This window comes from Trachinotus anak, unplaced genomic scaffold, assembly GCF_046630095.1.
Source record: "Trachinotus anak isolate AG129_WGS33_773 ecotype Australia unplaced genomic scaffold, CSIRO_AGI_Tana_v1 ptg000024l, whole genome shotgun sequence".
NCBI classification, from domain to species: Eukaryota; Metazoa; Chordata; class Actinopteri; order Carangiformes; family Carangidae; genus Trachinotus; species Trachinotus anak.
Window position 1 is genome coordinate 9,937,667 of NW_027273875.1, and position 20,349 is coordinate 9,958,015.

Sequence of the window (20,349 nt, forward strand, 5' to 3'; positions counted from 1 at the left end):
TTGAGCAGATAAATTAATAAGTAATGAGGCATATCCATGCAGTTTTTTACAAAACTCATTTTAAAAAGAAGATGAATGTTTGATTTAGACTAAATATCATACAAATACAAATCAGCTGCTTATTGCTCAGTTTGACTGTGGCCTCTCTTTTCCTCTATATATGTACCTCCTGCAAAGAAGCAGAGGCAGCATGCTGATATTGCACTCCTGGATGCATCACAGGCAGAATTCCACAAACTTTTATTGGCTGAGTGTCTACCTCAACCTGGGCTCTGTAATGAGTACTGTGGTGGTGCTTCCTCACTAAAAATCTATCAGTTGGAGGTTAAAAAAAAAAACTGTTTCTTTGGCTCAGGAAGCGTGCTGTAGTTGGCAATCATATTGCATGTTCAGTCCCCGGTGGATAATGTGTCTAGGCATCCATCACCAGGTGTAATTAACCAAAATTGTCTGTGGTGTCTAGGTAAGTTTGCAATTACTGCACCTAACTACAAGATGTTTCTGCTTCTTATGCAGATATCTAACAAGCAATTCAGTTTCTGAAAGATAACAACTGTCATGACTGTTTCTGTACCAATTCTATTTCTTACATTAGAGTCTTTCTTTTCTTTTACTGGACCTCTTTCCTTCCAGGCATCCCTGCCTTATGACAGCTGGGTTGTTCATTTCTTTCTTTCCAGCTACATATTATCTGCCCATTTCCTTTATTTGTTAGAATGATTTATTTTCATCATTCATCCACATAGTTACGTTAATATGACGGATGGTTCATTCATCTCTCTTAATCTTTTATCGCATACCCAAACCACATTTCTATGTATATTTTAACATTCCTGAATGTCCTGTAAGTGACTGTTGAGATTACCGCAGCTATATGTAACCATCCCAAAGTCCATGTCCATTATAACATGTGAAATAGCCGAGCAGTAAACAGAGATTTTGTCATTTTGCATCATCACTGTAGAAAAGCTCAATGGTATTTTTGGTTTCTATAAATAGCATTTTGTTATTAACTTAAGTAGTTTTTTCATTGCATTCTACGAATTTTGAAGGCACTGTATTTTGTATAAATTTCATATTCAAATTAAATACTAAAATTTTACTAAAATAAAATGACACAGGGTAAAGGCATTGAACTGTACAGTAAAAGGAAATAGGGTATGGTTTGGAAACAGCCTTCTAGTTTGGTGGATGAGATAGGTGTGTGCAGGTAAAGAACACCGGAGGGGCAGAACTGACTTCACACAGGGGGAGCAGGTCTGACTTGTTATCGGATACTGATGCGACATATTTTGGAGTCGCCAGGAGGGCAAAAGAGGAGGTGCTGAGTTGTCATGCCAAGAAAATCCCAACAAAATTATCTTCTTTACTTGTTGTGTCTTGTTGGTTGGCAAGCAAGCAAGTCACCATTACATTGACCTGTCAACTAGGCTTCCTCTGTCACGAATGCACAGATGTGGCATTAACTCTTAGGGAAACAGCTAATAAAAAAATATCTACATATTCCTGTAAGGTACAGGTGAGAAGCTATGATGTTAACAGGAGCTGCCCTGGCAGGTCCTACAGTCAAAAAGTAATAATCTACTCAAGGAGATTCCAGTTGTATCTAAATGTAAAATGAACTGAATGTAATTGCTTAATAGCTTTCATCAGAGCTGGATGTGTCACAACATTCTGCAGTTAAATGAAAATTTGTGATAATCAGAATAGTCTTACAACATCACAAATCTTAATGGAAATCTTGGCAGTTCCACTAATAAAGTCATACCTTTGTGAGAAATTCTGATGCAACCATTCTGATGTAATATTTAAAAAGTCAAGCAAATCAAATTTAATGAGATTATTTCCTTTTGACAATTTTCTTTTTCTCTGTCTGTCTTTTCTCCCTTTAGTTAAAAAGAATATGAGCAGTGAGGTCTCTACTCAGAAATGTAAATGACATGGTCACATTATAATAGTTTAAGCCCCATTCATTTGGATTTCACTTACAACGCACTTCAACAACTTATTGATAACACTAAAACACTCATGTTTTCGGATTAAGTGCTGGTGTAAAATCAATCCTGTCATCAGTCGTTTAACAGAGCAACTCCTCTTTTTTTCATTTTTTTAACCCACTTGGGCTAGGATCACATAATTTATTTTTTTTTTTTGCTCACTAATTGACAATGCATTACTATGCATGATGTTACAAGACACACCAAAAGGCCTTTGTGTGTACCAGCTATGCAATGTTGCACTTTCTTAATAATTTGAATTTACATAACTTCTTATATCTGAAATATTCATGCAATTAAAAGGTTCACAGTTACAATATCTGTCCGGAAATGACACTGTAAGAGATATTATGAGTGTTCAGAGGAGACAGTGATAAAATAATAAAAAATACCAGAGGAATGAAGAGTGCATAACCACTTGTAATGCAAAAAGAAAGTTGCACTGTGGAATGCTTAAGGCGCTGTGCAGCAAGTGGCTTCCCTTCTTCCAAAGTTAATCTCAATTTCTTTAACATTGTTTTGGAAATAATTATGTTGATATAAGTACCAAAATGTATTTGGAGACTGAATCCATTCAACTGGATACTTAGACTAAATTTTCTCTCTGTTATAGGATTATGAATGGATCTTTGTGCCATGTAAACCTTTAGGTGCAACCTTTGGAAAATATAAAATATCTTTGTGCTCCAGTATATAGAACATAATCCTACAGGACTGATTCATGACTCTATTCAGAGCAGCAGTCATGCAATGGAAAACTAAAGCAATAGAGGCGCATTACATTTACCATCCACAAGAAGCAGTTATAAGGTCCTGTATAATGCGTGTAAATTACATAAATACAATTCAAATGATGTATGTCACGTTCATGTATTCATTCATCATCACCTGTTTTAAAGCAATTAAATTACAGCAATAAGACGAAAAAAAAAAGTGTACTTGTGAGCGAGGGTTTTATGAAATTTATTTATGAAAAAAAGCATGGAAGACATGAAATTAATCATAGCCCCACATCAGTTTGTCACAAAGAGAAAGGCAAAGCTAATTAAATGGCAGCTCCAAAATCAAGCACTGGAGTGTGTGGCTGCAACACACCATACTACCTTCAGATTTGGTATTCACATTTAGAGATGGTTTCATAATGTTTATTAAATGTCACGAGAATCTCCCAGAGGACCAAATGGTTGATTTTCCCACAGAACTGCACTAGATATAGCAATTTATGGCCAAGTCAGGGATTCACCTTTGACTTGATCTAGGATTTAGAATTTCAGACTCACTATGAAAAAAATGTGTCTGCCTCATGAAGATTTGGGTCAGGCTCATCAAACGTAATAAGCAGCGCTCTAATCACATGAGAGGCAGTGTGCTGAAACCTCACAGCTGTATGCAATTGTTCCGATCGAAGGAGGGTGAAAGAGCTGTCTCTGGCTGAGGGCATGTTCAGGCAGTTACAGTTACCAAATCTCAGCTGGGGTCTGTTTTAGCTCAATAATGTTTATGCTACATTACATTTATTGTACTACTGTGCATAATGTGGTGGTCTGCTAACTAGAAAAATAATGGGGTAACTGTATAGTTGAAACAGTTTTCACCGAACATCACTGAATTCAGGGATGATTAAGAAGTACTGACATATGACTACCGCGACTGCATTTCTGAAACTATGTTGCAACCACGTAGCAAAAGTGCTTAACGCATGAATCACTGCTTTTTGTGCAACAACAACATCTGACACATAGCTCTGAATAAACATCCTAAGGAAAACATGGCAATTCGGTGACGAAACAAATAAGTTTTACCCCATCTGTAACTGTGCACCTTTGTGGCTGGCTGGTCTTAAAGGTGTCTGTGGGCCAGAGCACTTCCCTAATGGACTTTTATGGGTTTTATGGTGCACTGCAGTCTTCTAATGGGGTAGTATGTCTGATGGGGATGCTGCACTCTGGCCCTCCTGGGCCCTGTCTAGGTTCCTAATGTGACCGGAAGAGAAGAATGCATAATGTATCGCTGTTTCTCTAAGTCAGAGGTTAATATAGCCAAAGAAAGTGGAGAATTTTAGGGGGTGAAAAGAGGGAAATGTGAGGTTATGAGAATGTGTAAGAGCAAAAGACACGAAAAGAGCCCAGGAGTTAAAGCAGCGGCAGAAAAAAAAAATACCATGGCATATTATTGAGGGACACTTTGGTGCTAAGCTGCTTATTGATAAAAGCACTAATCTGCCTGGCAGAAGGTAAGAAGGCTGGGATGTGTGGTGATATAATATCTCAGCTAAAGGCAATGCCATCAGGGAGCTGAGCCTCCACACAGCTTTACCTTAAGGAGTTACTCATTTTATTTTATTTTTTACATAGAAGACAGGATCTGACCATGTGCCAAAAGCATACATATAAGCCTGAGGAAAAATGAGAGCAGATCACTGTGAACCACTGGCTTTTCATCAGACATTTCATCAGACTTGATCGATAGGGAGAGACCATCACTTTTTAAAACGTATATAGATCACTAGCAACACTTTAATTATTTTCTCTCTACATCAAAGAGCAAGTCAGCATCACTGGGCATTTTGATGACATCAAGAGGGCTCATGGCTGGCAGTCAGAGCGAGCTGCACTGAAAGTTCTTGCCATTCATCAGGAAGACTTTTGTCACAGGTCCTTTTGCCTTTAAATCAATACATTTCCACATTATTAAAGTGTGTTTAATGCGTAATTATTATGTTGTGTATTAATAGCGATGATGTGAAGATGAAGAAGGAAACTCCGCTGACACCGTCTTGCTTGTATATGAAAAGGTTTATTACAAAGAAGTCCACCATCAAATCAAGCACCATGGATTGCCTGAGAGAGGAGTCAAAGCCAATATGAATCTCCTCTGAATAACAGCTCTAACTACCCACTTATATAGGTTGGTAGTCTTCATGAAGCTGAGACAAGATATATGGTTCGTATCTAAATGGACCTCATTTCCTAAAACAAGAGGCACTCATCTCCCATGTCCTTTTGACCTGGGGCCCCTAACTGAATATACCAGACCCAGGAAGCCACATACCATATGGAACTTAAAATACTACAACATACAAAACCCAGGAAGTCACATACCATATGGAACTTAAAACACGACAACATACAAAACCCAGGAAGTCACATACCATATGGAACTTAAAACACGACAACATACAAAACCCAGGAAGTCACATACCATATGGAACTTAGGACACTACAATTACATTAAAACTGGCATGACGCATGAAGCAGTTTTTATGAGAAGTGCCATTAACTACAAAACTTTGGTTGGAGATACTTTCTAAAGCCTGCTGCTAAAATGTTAATCATCTTGCCATGTCATGCAACCAATGTGGCATACAATGCCAATAAAATCTGTTTAGAAAAAAAAAAGAGGTAAAAAAAAGAGGTGAACTGGAAGTCACAGTTTCACACTGTTAGTATTTCAATGAAACAAAATCAATGGCATAAGCCCAGCGGTATCACATTTTGTTGGTACTTTTCCCAAGTTTTGTAATGTCTTACTAAAAGAAGACAGAAAATCATCACTTGCCTCTGCAGAGAACAATGTGTAACAGATCTCAGCTTTTTACAGGTAACTGGACAAAAAGGTGACCTCCACATAGAAACAGAGAAATATGTTAATTATACTGACTGAATACGGAAAAATGTACTACTCTTTCCTGCATATGGTCTTAGCCTGTTATCAACACCTGTCAGTCCTGTCACACCAAGACTACAGACCAAGCAATCCCAGAGGGCCGACTGCGATCATTCAGACTGAGAGTGAGGTGCAAATGAAATCAATGCCTATGTCCTACTTCAAAGAATGGTTCTCTCATTAGGGCAAGCCTGCTAATTGAAGTCATTTGCTTCTCTGCTGTCTCTGTTGCCCTCACCATGTTGATCATCCCTCTAGTTAAAGGTTTTTTTATTGGGGCATTTTGAATCAATACCTTCTCTGTTACCTAGAGTAGTGAGGAACACCTAAATATTATCTGCTCACAAAATGCTGGCAAATAATTCCTTATCACCAACTATGTCTTTCTGTTGATAATATGTGTTTTCCAATTCATGTTACTTCAGCCACTGTACTTTTACTGGTCAAATTAATTACACTTTCTTAATAAAATAAGAGAAAAGACATACATGAGCAAAATAAGTAAAACCTGACAATGCATTGCAGACTTACTCTATTTTGTGGACACAGTACAGCAGACATTGCCATCGCTACAGACTTTAGACGGTTGCAGCTACTATGTACTAGTATTAAGTGCTAGTCTACTAATACTCTGTTACTAGTGTTACTTTCTGTCTAGGAATCCCATCACGCATTCAAACAGAGATGTTCAGTGCCATGGTGTGAGGTATTGTATATTTGAATGATTACATAAAAAAATTACTGAAAAGTCATTAACCGTACACATCATATATATAGATAATGCTTTCCAGTGCAGTAAATTTTATCCATCAGTGACATAAAATGTTATCCCAACTGTAATATCCTAAAAAATGTTTTTCTTTTCCTCTTTGCTGCTTTAAGGGGTCGTCACAGCGAATCTCTGCATATTTTAGTCTGGCACATGTTTTACGCCGGATGCCCTTCCTGACGCAACCCTCTACGGGGAATTTAGAGTTGTAATATTCCAACAGTAATTTGTAATTTATGAATTAATTGGTTTTTCAGTACAAGCCCAATTTACACTTTTCACTTAATCTCAATGATGAGCAGCCTCCTGCCAGATGTGCACTTGAGGTGCTGAATTTGTAAACCCAGGCAAGTCCACCTTCACATTGTGATCCATGGATCCTGACAGTCGGTTAAGTCAATTTTTAATCTTCTGTACTCTGCTACCTGGAACACGCCAATAAGTCTGGCACTTCCATTGGTCTGCTGTTGTAGGGCCAGAAATCTTCATACTAATGAGCATCACATCCATCAAATAGGATTTGACTTGCTAAGTCACAAGAACTTAAAGAAACTGCATCGCTCCAAGTTTCAACAGTTGATTGGCCTCAGAATAATTAGGATGTATCCTGAGATTTAGGCGCTCCAGTCTCCAGTCCAGTTAACATGAAACAAGACAGCATCAGAGGGCTACATAGAATGTGCCAGGACATTGTAAATGTGCTGAGTATAGCAGCCGGTCTGAGCATCCAGCGTTTCCGCATAAGCCTTGATTATTGAGCTGTGCCATCTTTTATATTGTGCAGTGCCAGATCGTACAGCTGACATCCGTCTCCGTCTACTGTAACTCAAGGTAACACACATCCTCTCTACCCTGGCAAGACACTTCAAAGAATGTCTAGGGATGTTATGTGAATATTTTTGGCCTCTTTATCTCCACCTGCCTAGCACAGTTTTTAATAGCGATGAGCAGACACACCAAAGACGATATGAGGGGTGGAGTGTAAGGATTTTAAGCACTAGCCCACTAGACTCCTACGGTGAAATTATTACTGGACAAGTAAAAATAAAGTGTAAATATTCAAGGCAGCTTAAATATGTCATGTTTTGTTAATTTTACTAGTTTGAATTTAGTCATTGGCTTAGACATTAATCCCTTCTTGTCTGCTGTTGTGTTGTCTTGTGTATTTGTTGTATGCATGACCAAAGACGTAGACCTAGAATTTTCTGAGCTTGCAGCATTCAGAAAAGACCCTTACTATTTTTCTCCATACATTTAAGAGGACAGTTTCTTTTCCAAAGGGAATGGTATGTGTGCAAAAAATCAATACATCTGGGGTTTGGGTTAAATTTGTTTTGTTATGTCAATGAGTTACATTGTCCATAAATATGCCTGCCTGTCTGAAATGCAGCTGCACATATTTGGCTACCGGACCTATGGCAAATCCTTTGATTTTAGGGTGAAGCAATGGAAAAAAAAAAGAAAAAAAAAATTCTTTGACATCCTTAATGAATGTTGTAGATTAGTGTGTGTTGCTGAGTGTTTCTTACCAACTGTGCTAGTGAGCAAAAAGTGACTCAATAATTTTTCAGGGATACGTATGCAACTAACACCCAAATACCTTTGTCACAAAAATGTATGAAATATATTGTTTTTAAAATTAAATATGTCTTGTTAAGACTTTGTTAACGATCAAATCTTGATTTTGTGATAAAAATAAATAAAAAAAACTTCTCAGATGTCAGCTGAGTCAGTATGTAAAGACAGACAATGAAGAAAATTAGACTTGACATTATTCTATCACTTTGCTCACTTTCAGGGTTTATTTGTCTTTCCCTTTATGCTTCTTCTTGTAGCTAACACTCTTGTGGATTACTTGATGTTGACAGATTGACATCCAATCAAAGCACAGTTGCTTGTCAACAGATTTTATTCTTTTTCCTCAATATCTAGCACGACTTGAGATATCTGAATAAAGGACAGATTCTTCATTTTGAAAGCCTTACAAATATCATAGGTGCCATCAACTAGCTGCATGTGGCCATATTTTAGTAAATATCCACTTTGTGTCTGATTATTGATGATTAGGAATGTTTGTAGTCTGTCAATAATGCCCAAATTTAGTAGCAGTTAGTTGTCATAATGAACAACATCAAGTGAGAGTGAGGGGAGCAGTTGCTTTTCTTTTTTTTTCTCTTCAGCCATCCTAAACCCAATGAAATTAGTAGCACACAGGCAAGAGTCTAACAAAAGTCATGTTTCCTTCTTCATAGTCTCCTTGTCCTTCCTCTTCAGTTTCAGACAGCCTTTGTTTTCTGTTGTCACAATGTTTTCAAGAAGTTTCCTGTTTTTGTCATTCCTGCCCTGACCACTGTTTGCCTCCACTGTAGATCACCTGCAGTGTCTCCCCTTGGATATGTTTTCACAGCAGCAGGGTCAGGGGATGAGGTGAGGGTATGAGGTGCACCCCGAATGACAGGCACACAGAGAGGGCCGGTAAAGAGAATGACTGGGTCAGTATAAACTTTATTGATTTTTTGACCACCAATGTAGCAGCACACCTGGATTTGTGCCAGTATGCCCGATGGCCAGTCTCAATATAAAGGTTGTGTTTACCTGGGTGATGCCTGCACTTATTATGCCAGCGATGCCAGAGGGAATATCAATAGGTCATGAAAAATCTATCTTACTTAATCTACCTTTCTCTCTATTCTCTTTCTTCTTACCTTCCGCCTCTCCCATGCATCTTGTGTCTCCAGGTTCAAATTAAAAGCTCTCTGCAGAGTTGTGTCATATCAACTTCATGATACTGCAGCGGCAGCAATACATTTTCAGTGACAGGCTATCACCTGTCTACCAAGCTACGACTCATCCACAATTAGTGACAGTATTATTTAGAGGCTTGATCACTGCAAGGTTATGTTACCATTCTGTCCCGGCATTCCAGTCATTCCTCTTATAGTCATATGTTTGTCAATACATACCTGAAATCTTCATGATTTGCCCATTACCTTACCTCATATCCTGTCTGTATGTCAATTCTACTGTGATTGGCTGAACCACTCTCCCTGTTGTGGGCTATAAACCTCAAATAACTTCACCCATTGTTGTCTGCTTTTGTGTCAAACCTTCGATTACCTGAACATAACAGTCTGATCTGGCCAAAGCACAGTCCTGGCGGACCCAGTATTTACAGTGGAAGAGGGAAAAAAAGGGAGATGAAGTATGAAGGGTTATAGCAAATAAGACCATTGTGCGCATTATTTTGTACCCTTGTGGTGTGTGCTCTCACCGATAATGCAAGATTTCCAATTAAAATTTACTCAAACCTCCTAAGAATCTGCTCTTGTCATCTTTTGGACTTTGTTTGATCCTGCCATGCCTTAGCTCCATCAAGGCTGGATCAAAGTACCACAGATTCATTACTAGCTTCTGCTCTTAAAACAGCTTTCAGTGTTTGTTGCGTGTCAGAAATGTCACCTTATCTAAGCCAAAATAATCATTTTCATCCAACAAGCTTTCTAGTTGGTTTTTTAAACGTAATTAGGACAGTGTAATTGTACTAGTGCAACCAGGCATATACTTTAATATAACATATAAAAACTGCATAAAATGCTGATTTTTACACGAGTTGATATATGAAATGTTTACATGCTCCAGAAAAACCCTGAACTTACAATATGTAAGTTCTTGAAATGAAGCTAGCACTAGCATAACTTGAAAAAAACCCACTGTGACTCATGATGTCAGTTTGAGCCAGAGTCTGAGCAATCATGATTGGGGGTGGAGCCGAGGTATCAAGGTCCCTCCCATAAACCCGCTTGACCAAATCATCAATCACAGCTTGGGTTGGGCAATCTGATGATGTTATATCGTGAACGATCTTAATTTGTCATATTATTTACTTTTCTGATGAATCGTACTGATCACGTCATTGAAAGGTGACTTGATGGGACGGGGTTTATGACCTGTATTGTCTAGATGTTTTGGTTTTATGTTTGGGGAGCTATCATGTCATCCACCTTTATATAAAGTCCCTGGCAAAAACCAAGGAATCTAGAGTCACTAGCTGATTTAAGTGAGCTGTACTAGCAGCGTTTCTCACAGGTAATATGTTGTAATTATAAAATACATTGAGTACTACGTACATCGTACTATGAATAAAGGTCAATATCGTTTATCTAAGTAGGTTTGGCAACCCAGTGTGAAATGGCAGTAGTATTGATGACTGAACGCTACACAGTATTTTTAGCATAAAGCAGTGTACAATGCAACACAATGTAGTGAATCATGTTTTCATGCCATATAACGGTAAGCAAAACATGCAGTGCAGGAAAAGTAAATTACTCCAGCATCTACAATGCTTTTCACCTCACTTTCCTCTGAGCCTTCTTTTTCTGGGTAATCAGCCAGGGCCAATATGTGGTACACAAAGAGCTGTGTGTGTGTGTGTGTGTGTGTGTGTGGGTGTCTCTGTGTGTGTGTATGTCTGCATGTGTTGTGCCTGTTTGAAAAATACTGGAAGGCAGATTGGAAACCGAGATAAGAAAAGATAGGAAGAATAAGTCAGCTGCATTCCTTGCCTTCTCAACTATTCACTGGAATGCAGATGACATATTTTCTATGATTTCTAGGTTTCACTAGTCTTGAGTACAAGTGTGAGGGAATATTGTGTCACAGTCCTGTAGAACGTGGAAATTTTGCCTCTGGCCTCCTCTGTAATACACCTCCACTGGGTTCAAACAGCAGAATTGGGCTAAATTGGGCTAATCCCAGCTCAAAGGGATGCCTAAAGTTCACAAAGTGTGGGCCCTGCTTAACAAAGAAGCAGGTTAATTAAGACTCACAGTGACTCACTCTACCCACTTTCCCACTCTAAGAATTCTCTAAAGTTTTAGGTAACCGTGAACAGGAAAGGAGATAAGTGAGTAGCCCACAGGGGGACAACACTCATCCATTTTCTTATTTATTTTTATAAATAAAGCATTTTGCTAGTGTGAATGTACATAAAAAATGAATTTACAGCTTTTCAAGCAGTCATGATTGCTGTGTAATAGGGATTCTTAGTGTTCCACACCACTCACACCCATGTTTTGTTCAAATGCAGGATGCTCGTGAAGTGAGGTGTGAAAAAAGGTGCCAGCACTTGGACCCAACAGGGCTAATTATCAACTCTTATTACTAATGTGAGTCACTGGTTTCTCCAGTAACCATCACGCAATATCACACATTCAAAGGTGACAAGGGGAAACTGAAAACTACAATGATAGTTGTTGTAATGGCGCACAGTACTCCACTGTAAAGCTTGCCATGTAATTTGTGGCACAACTGTGCAGCAGCAGTGATGACTGGGTGAAATATTAATCTTCAATTATGACTGTAAATATGATTTAATTTCACAGCATATGAATTTCATTGAACAAATCACTCAGAGGTTCAAATCTGCACTTCAAAAACAATTTCATAACACAAAATTTGAATGAATAAATGTGTGTATATGTTTTTGATTTATATTGATTTTATATTAATATAAATAAACGAATTCGTAAAAACAGCTTTCAAATGCAATTCAGGAACAACATGTGCAATAACTACTCTGATACTCTGATACACTGCACGTGACATACTGTACACCATGCATTTCAACAGTACAGGGTATTGCCACATTGATAATTATTCCTTTGAAATATGCACATTAACAAATTTGTGACATACACCTGAGAATAGTTTAACTTGCCAAGACCTTGAGGAAAATTCCCATTATCCCTGCTGTAATTACAATATTACCCAAACAGGTGCAATTTGTATGGAAAAAAGGACCTCTTTTCAGTACATGGAAGCTACAGCACAATATCATGTAAAAAGCTCATCTGGTTTGTTTAAAGCTATTATAAAAACATTATGTGTTTGTTTGGTGGTACATTTGCACTTGTGAAGGCTTTTTGTTGCCAGAAAATAGGTGGTGTTATCTGAAATAGTGGAAAAAATGGTTCATTTCTTTTTTTGATTTCCTAGCTGTTGGTGGGTTTTCACCACCTACCAGTAAAATATCGCTTTTTTTAATTTAGCATTTCACACATTCAAATCAGTGTATGTCTAAATTCTAAAGAGTGTTGACTAAGGACCACAGAGAACAGGAGTCCATCTATACCAGCCACACATGGGCCTATCATCTTTTTCTCTACTTGTGATGCGACGGTGCTCCATCTGCACAGCTGCTGTTGAACAGTTGGCAGCAAAAAGCACTGTCCATGGTTCTGAATTTCATTGAGTCGAGACACATACATTACATGACAACCGTTGGTTACAACTGTGGTTAAGGGTTTCGGCTGTCTAAGTCTATTTCTGGCTTTTACTGGTTCGTTTCTTTTTTTGGAAGAAGCATTTTAGAGAGGATTTATTTTGAATTTGCTGTGAGGTAATGGATATTTTTTGCCCAACTGCCTTTGACTGTAGAAGCAGTATGTCTGCCGTAATATTCTATATCCCAGAAACTGCATTTCAGGAATTCTGTGCATAAGTGGGTTAATCTAAAGCAATTAGAGGCCTGCAAAATTCTCTACTGAGTCTCGGGAGGAGATGAAAACGTGTCTGGACTGATAACAGTACTATCTCCTAGTGTAGAAAACAAACCAAATATGGCTTTGCACATATAGCTGGCACATGCTTAGATAATACTGTGATCTAATTAGGACATCTTAAACATCTGTTCGGGTTTTGGCACCCTCAACAAACCATTCTTGAGTATAAAATGTAAATATTCTACTTTCCAGCCTCAGGCTGTTTTCAAGGCAAGCATTTATAGGTGTATACACTCCTATAAAATGAAAACACCCCTTCAATGAAAAATTGGACAAATCTATTGATGTCTGCAAAATAAATCTAGAGTTACTGTAAGTGGGTGCAGCAAACAAGGCTATGTAGTAGATCTAAATAAATATTGGAGTAGCAAGACACACACACACGCACACAGAACACCATATATCCAACACTTGCCTCTATTATAAGTTTTTGTACATTTGTGTTAAAAGAATATCTACATGCATCACTACCCTACCACTTCCTACCAAAACTCCCACTTATGCATATAAATGCATTTGCAAATATTTGTCTCTACACAGACTGCATGGACTTAAATTGACATGATGCATTCCCTAGTCCCTAATCTTAACCTTGGCCCTCATGACAACATGTCCAACCACAACCCTAACCTACACCTAACCCCAGGAAAGTCCTTTAAAGAAGTAAGACTGGGGACTGCCTAAAATATCATTATGTGTAAAACATGTTCTCACTATGAATGTCTACAATTCAAACCGGTGCTCACAAAGTTCAAGAATACAAATTTGTAAAGTAAATTTTTCACATCAGGCTGATTTAGTTCTTGAACAGCAACTCAGATTTCACCTAATAATAGAATAGTGTTCATAAGTAAATTGCCTTTAATTTAAACCTGTCTGTAGTTATCCCTGTACCACAAACCTGCTCTCCTTAACTGTCATTTTTAAGTATAATTTGACTAAACAGAAAATTTTAAAAAATGTGCTCAGTAGAATGCAAGGAGGTGTACTGAGTCATTTGTGTCCATTCCAATTTTATGCACAACTGTAGTATGCAGGCTAATAATCCTGGGTTTGAGCTTAATCGTCATGAAGTGCCAGACTTATAATGTAATTTATTATCTTCATGCTTAATAAAATTGTACTTTATGTGTTGTTACATTTTTTTGTTTTTACATAAATATAGGTGTGTTTTTACATGGTACGCAGTAATCTGATATCTCCTATACTTGAGTTTATGTGATTTCTTTAACAGTAAATTTTATATGTGCAAACAGATATCACTTAAAGAACACTGAGCTAGTAATAGAAACAATTACTGACAAAATGGAATCATTACCCTTACCAGTAGTGATTGAGTATAAATTGATCTGCATACTCTTTTAGCAGGTTGCAAGTTATGGTAGAGTTAATGTCACACAATTTTTTTTTTCTATGAAGTTGCATATAGAGATGTTTTCCACATCGGTAAGTTTGCAGAAAAGCTAAAGCCAAATTTAACTGTTATCATTGCCCTTAATTGCCTCATAACATGGTGAAAAAAGTTCACTTGTAACAATTATAAATCACGCAAGTTTGACTTCCATTTGAGGGCATGGGTATGATGTAATTATGTTATCTATCACATTCGCTAACCTGTCGCTCTTTGAATTCTTTGAACAGGTTGGCATGTCTCTCGGCAAGATGCTTTTCCAGGTTGGCTCCCTTTTTTCTGTGTGGATTGCAAAGATCTTTACAGACATGCTTTGCAGTGTCTGTGGGCTTGCCTGACTGTTGCCTATGTAAGCGAAATAATACCATATTTCGCTTTGTGTGTCTGCTTTGTTGACAAGCTGTAGATGGTCAGCAAGAGCACTTGCATTTGCAGCCATGCCTCTTGTTTTGTCACCATGAAAGCTGCAGTGTGCCTAGGAGTGAAAAAAAATGATTGGCGCACCCACTATGTCTACAGGGAGTGGAAGCAGAGCACAGCCCCACTCATGCACATCAACGCAACTCACTGGAAATACTTATTAAAACACTGTCATTCTTGAAACACCAAAACTAATAAAATGGGGTATATTACTGTAATTAACAGCTGGGTACCTTTCCAGTATTTGTATGCTGTGCAACACTACACCTGACCACAAAAGCCATTGTCGAGAGTAACACAGTTAATTAAAGCAAGGGCAACACTCTACATCTGTCACATCACTTGGCAGTTACTTTAATTATATATTTTGGTCAATCTGTTCTTCCTGATTTGAGAGGGGATGCCATACATGAGACAACATCTGCTGAGGTATGTCACATGAGCTTCAACATCTGTCCATGTTTTTATAAAGCCTGTCAATCACTTGAGTCATGTCTCATATGCATCTATGTTATCATACTGAGGAACCACAAACATTGTCAAGAGCTGAGAGTCTACATCTGTGCCAGAGTTACAATTAACATTCTTATAATAAGCAGCAAATCTACACACATACACAGAGATTGGCACTACACACAAATACCCAGACACACCCCGTGGCTTGCAGTCATTTTGGTCCCTTATGTTGTCCATCAAGGAGACAGTGGTGACTGTTCTCTAAACTGACTCCACCCACAAAGGCTTGTGATCACCTAAGCTGTCAGCTAGCATCTGCTGAAACTACCGACCAGCCAACTGTGAGACTGGCTCTGAAGATATCTCCACAGAAAATGTGTCACATACACATGTTCAGAACTCAGCAGCATATTTTCCACTTCTATTTTTGCTAATTTTTTTGTGGCAAATATTATCTGCAAAGCCTTGGAGAATGTCAAACTCGTTTAAATATATGACACTGCGATGTACTATATGGAAGTGTCTTGAAAGCCCATGTCAGCTGGTCTTGAATGAAAATAATTTGTAAATACATCAATATCAATGTATACAGTTTACTTCATTAATGTATCTATCTTTTGAGCTGGTTATTATTTGTGTGATTAACAAATATTATTAGTGGTATTAGTCATGTTGGGTAGCTGATCGTGGATGCACTGCGTTTCTTTGAGGGGGGATACCGCTGTAGTTGGCAGTCTTTGGATTTTTGTTTGGATTAAATTATATAATGCTGTTTTTACCTCCTGTCGATACTGGATGTTTTTTCTCATGCTGAATGAGAGTTGCAGTAATTATTGTACTTGGAAAGAGAGAGGAGATGCAATACAATAGCTGTATGTATTTCTGTCAAACGATGATGGGATCATGACATCTGGACATTTTGCAGTACTATAAGGAACGTTACACTATTCAAGGATTATGGTAGTCTGATTTATCCTCCTGCACACAGACACAAATACACATCTACACTTATTTAGTCCAAGACACACATTCACACACTTGCAGATGACACAGAAACCTAGAGACACACTAGCTTCCTGTCCCTAGACTTTACAATTTTTCTGTTCGTAATCCCCTCTGAGTCTATTAATATTTCTGTTTCCATGGCGATTCAAACCTTGCCAAATGTTGTACAGATAAGAGGAGATAAGAGCATAAGGAGCAGGGAGATAAGAGCAAGTGACCTGCAGAGATCAGAGCACTAGAGGTCAGGCAGAAGAGCAGAAATAAGTCGCTGAGAAATGGACTTTCCCTGCTCAACTCCACTGCCAAACAGGTGAAACAACAAAATATGAAAGGCCATCTAAGTTTTCTAGGAGTGCAACACATGAACACATAGCTGGAGTTAATAATTTTTACAGAATTCTATGTGTATCCAAATTTACCCTATAGAGAAGTTACATGTGGGAAAAAACAAAAATAGTGAGACAGCATGTCTCTGCAGTTAATATTGATAGAAATAACTAATACTATATCACATCTTTAACTAGAGTCCAAAACCTTTAGTTATCAGACTAGAATTGAGGGGAATGCAATTTTAATTCAGTTTATAGGCTTTCAAATGGGAGTTGATGTTTTGTCTCTTCTTAATCTGTCTTCTCAAACATTATGTGCCGTTCAGCAGAGAATTACATTGTGAATAAGAGAGAATTGACAGTAACATATCTGCAATAAATGTTTAAGTATCATCTAACATTTTTAGAATCCGTACTAATTGCACAATGATAACAAAAGCCATTCAAATTATTAAAATTTGGTATCCTGATACTGGCTTTTAGTAGCTGCTGAAATATTGTTGTAGTTGACAACAAAGCCTGCATAAAAGTTCTTCACTCTAAAAGATGTTTTAAAACTGTTGTACACAATAAGAGTATTATATACAGTATGACTTCTAAAATTGAACTGTCCCTCTCCAACACCCTCAACACATGTGACACACCAATCATCCACTCCTCTAACAGACCATCCAGGCAGTAGTTACACTTTGTAAGGCATGACCTTACCTGTTTGTTGCTGTACTTCGGTTGGCTGGTCTTGTAGCTGTAATCTGAGTACTGGTCTGAGCCGGTAGAGTTGTCATCTCCTCCTGTTCCTACAAAGGTGTTGGCAGCGGGCAGGTCCTGGACGGCCTGATGCTTCTGTGAGGCTGAGGGGGATTGAGCCTGCAGCTGGATGGAGGGTAAGGGGGAGTTGGAGCGATAGTGCCTGCCTATATCTGGGCTTCCTGGTGAATAAGTTAATGGCAGGTGTATCCTGGGGCTATCATTGACTCCATCTAGGTTGAACTTGAGACTCTTCTGAAGGCTGACCTCTTCCTCTTCCCCGAGTGGTTTTGGAGACTTCTGGGGTTTGCCTTTCCTTCCTCGTTTGCCTTTGGCATTCTTTGGTGCCTGTTTGGGTGCGTATAAGTCCTTTGTTTCCTTTTTGCCAGCCTGATACCCACTCTTAGTTTCTCTCTGGATGCGGTGTCGAATAAATACCACCACCAAGATCAACATGACAACACCTGCCACACCAGCAAGGCTTCCAAACAAAATGTTACTACGCTGTGCAGCAAAACCATTGTCAGGATCACCAGCAATGTCTCTGTCCAGTGGAGTGTAAAGACTGTGTCCAACTAACGCCTCCACTAAGCTGACATTTGAAATGGTTTCATTGACATAGATGTGGACCAGGGCAGTGGCATGACGGGCAGGTTTACCCCTGTCACTCACTCGCACCACTAGGCGATGTAGTCCACCATGTTTTCGGGTCATCTCCTTAGCTAGAGTGATCTCCCCACTAGAAGGGGAGATGCGAAATAACTGGTAAGGGTTTCCACCAGCAATACTGAAGACCAGCTCTGCATTAGGCCCACTGTCCAGATCTTCAGCTTCCACAACCTCCACATGGCTATCTGGGGAAGCCAGAGGTGACAAGCGCCTGAAAGAGGAATTGGAGGGCTTGGTGACCACAGGGTCATTGTCATTTTCATCCAGTACATTAATAGTAACGCCCACATATGAAGACCTTGGTGGTTCACCTCCATCCACTGCTTTTAGACGGAAAGTGTAGCTGCTTTCTTTTTCCCTGTCAAATGAGATGCTTGAGAGAATTGTGCCCGTCCCATTTTGAACAACAAACTTCCCTCCGTCAGGCTCTACAGAGAGGTGAACACGAGCATTCTCACCTTTGTCCACATCCAGGACTGTCACCATACCAACTGGACTGAGGGGAGGCATGTTTTCCAAAACTGAAAAGCTGTAGCCACTAAGCATGAACTTGGGATCATTGTCATTGCGGTCAAGGACTTTTATTACAACAGTTGCTGTTCCTTTATGAACAGGTGACCCTTTATCAGCTGCTGTGACCCGGAACTCATATCGTTCTTTATGCTCACGATCAAGTGGGCTTCGGGCTCTTACTTCACCTGTATTTGGGTCAATCTCAAACAGACCTTTGATGGATGAGTCTGCCACAATGTTATAAAGAAGTTCTGCGTTAGTGCCACTGTCAGCATCCGAAGCTGTAACATCCAAAACCTTCTCCCCTGGTTGGTTTTCTTCTGCAAAATCTACTTCAAACAAGGCTGGGGAGAATATTGGAGAATTGTCATTCACATCAGTCACCTGCACCTTCAATGAATTTGTACTTGAGAGTGCTGGATTTCCAGAATCCACAGCCACAATCTCTACTCGGTACTCCTTAACCCTTTCATAATCGAGAGGAGTGGTGGTCTGTAGGAAATACTTCCTCTTGTTGTCACTGGTTGAATCACTGGCAGGGCGGAGCTGGAATGGCACATCTCCAGCAACCACACAAGTAACCACAGCGTTCTCTCCCTCATCCTTGTCAGATACTTGCACCAAAGCTACGGCTGTTCCCACTGGCATGTCCTCTGAAATGTTAGCCACACCTTCACTGTGTGTCACAAGACCAATCCCACGGATCTCCACAGCTGGAGCATTGTCATTTTGGTCAGTCACCTCAATGGTTACAAATGTCTTAGAGCTTTTAGGTTGAGGACCCTTATCCTTCGCCATCACATAGAAGGACAGGCTGCTTATTTCCTCCCTATCCAGAGCTCCTTTGACATAGATAATACCAGTAGACCGATCAATTCGTAAGAGTTTTGGCACTGGGTCCACTGCTTGATGAAGGGTGTACTCAATTTCTCCATTAGGGCCCATGTCAGAATCATTTGCTTTGACCTACAATTAAAGGAATTCAATGGTTAAATGCATGAATTATGTGCAACAATTTAGTTTTAGAATTAAAGTAAGCTAGTGAAAGAGTTTCTTAGTCAGTGAATTAATGAGCAAATTAAATCAATGGATGTCCGATCACTTAATAGCACAACATCTGAACAGCTTTATTTAGGCATATATTCCATGATTGCCCTTTCTCTCTGCTTTTGATGGTTATGTCACTGGTCTTTTTTTCTCTTTTCTCCCTTCTTTTTTTCCAGAAAATAGGATACAGAAAATATTCACATGAAAACATATGGTAAAATATTAGGGCTGCTATTTCTTTCATGGCAGTCAGTGCAATTTCACAGCAGTATGCAGAAAAAATCCTACACACAGCATCTTACTCCTACACTCCAGCATTGTGTATCTCTAACTCTATTCCTGCAAGTATAATAGCACAACAAAAGCAATAAGCAGCTTAATTACCTGTACAAGCATAATGTGATAATGCTCTAATACTTCTAGTGTTACTTAAAAATTACTTTAAAATGCACATTAGAGCAATAGGGGTAAATAAAAGTTACACACAAGAAGATATGTGATTCAACATGAACTAACTGTGGCTTTGGTTTCCCAAGAATTCTGCATTTGAGGTTACATTTTGAACAGGCTTGTAACACTATTTTTAATATTCTAAAGCACAACACCAGAGTAAAATATATCTTTGATTGGGTTTTACATATTAAGACTCTATCTAGGGAATAAACAGAAAAAAAAGATATACACAAGATTTTTATTATTATTTTATTTTATTCTAAATCATCTTGATAAATTGACTTTCTGTGATTCTTAGCAGCTGAAC

General features: G+C 38.7%; 1 protein-coding gene across 6 annotated transcripts in view; it reads right to left on the minus strand.

Moving 5' to 3' along the window:
• The window catches only part of LOC139607860 (protocadherin-1-like), a 195,590-nt gene that overhangs the window by 58,155 nt on the left and 117,086 nt on the right, over positions 1–20,349 (minus strand). For all 6 annotated transcript variants that reach the window (XM_071461121.1, XM_071461122.1, XM_071461120.1 and 3 more), the window contains one exon: positions 17,322–19,508. In XM_071461121.1, coding sequence (XP_071317222.1) covers positions 17,322–19,508 — 2,187 coding nt within the window. The remainder of the gene's footprint in view (positions 1–17,321; positions 19,509–20,349) is intronic.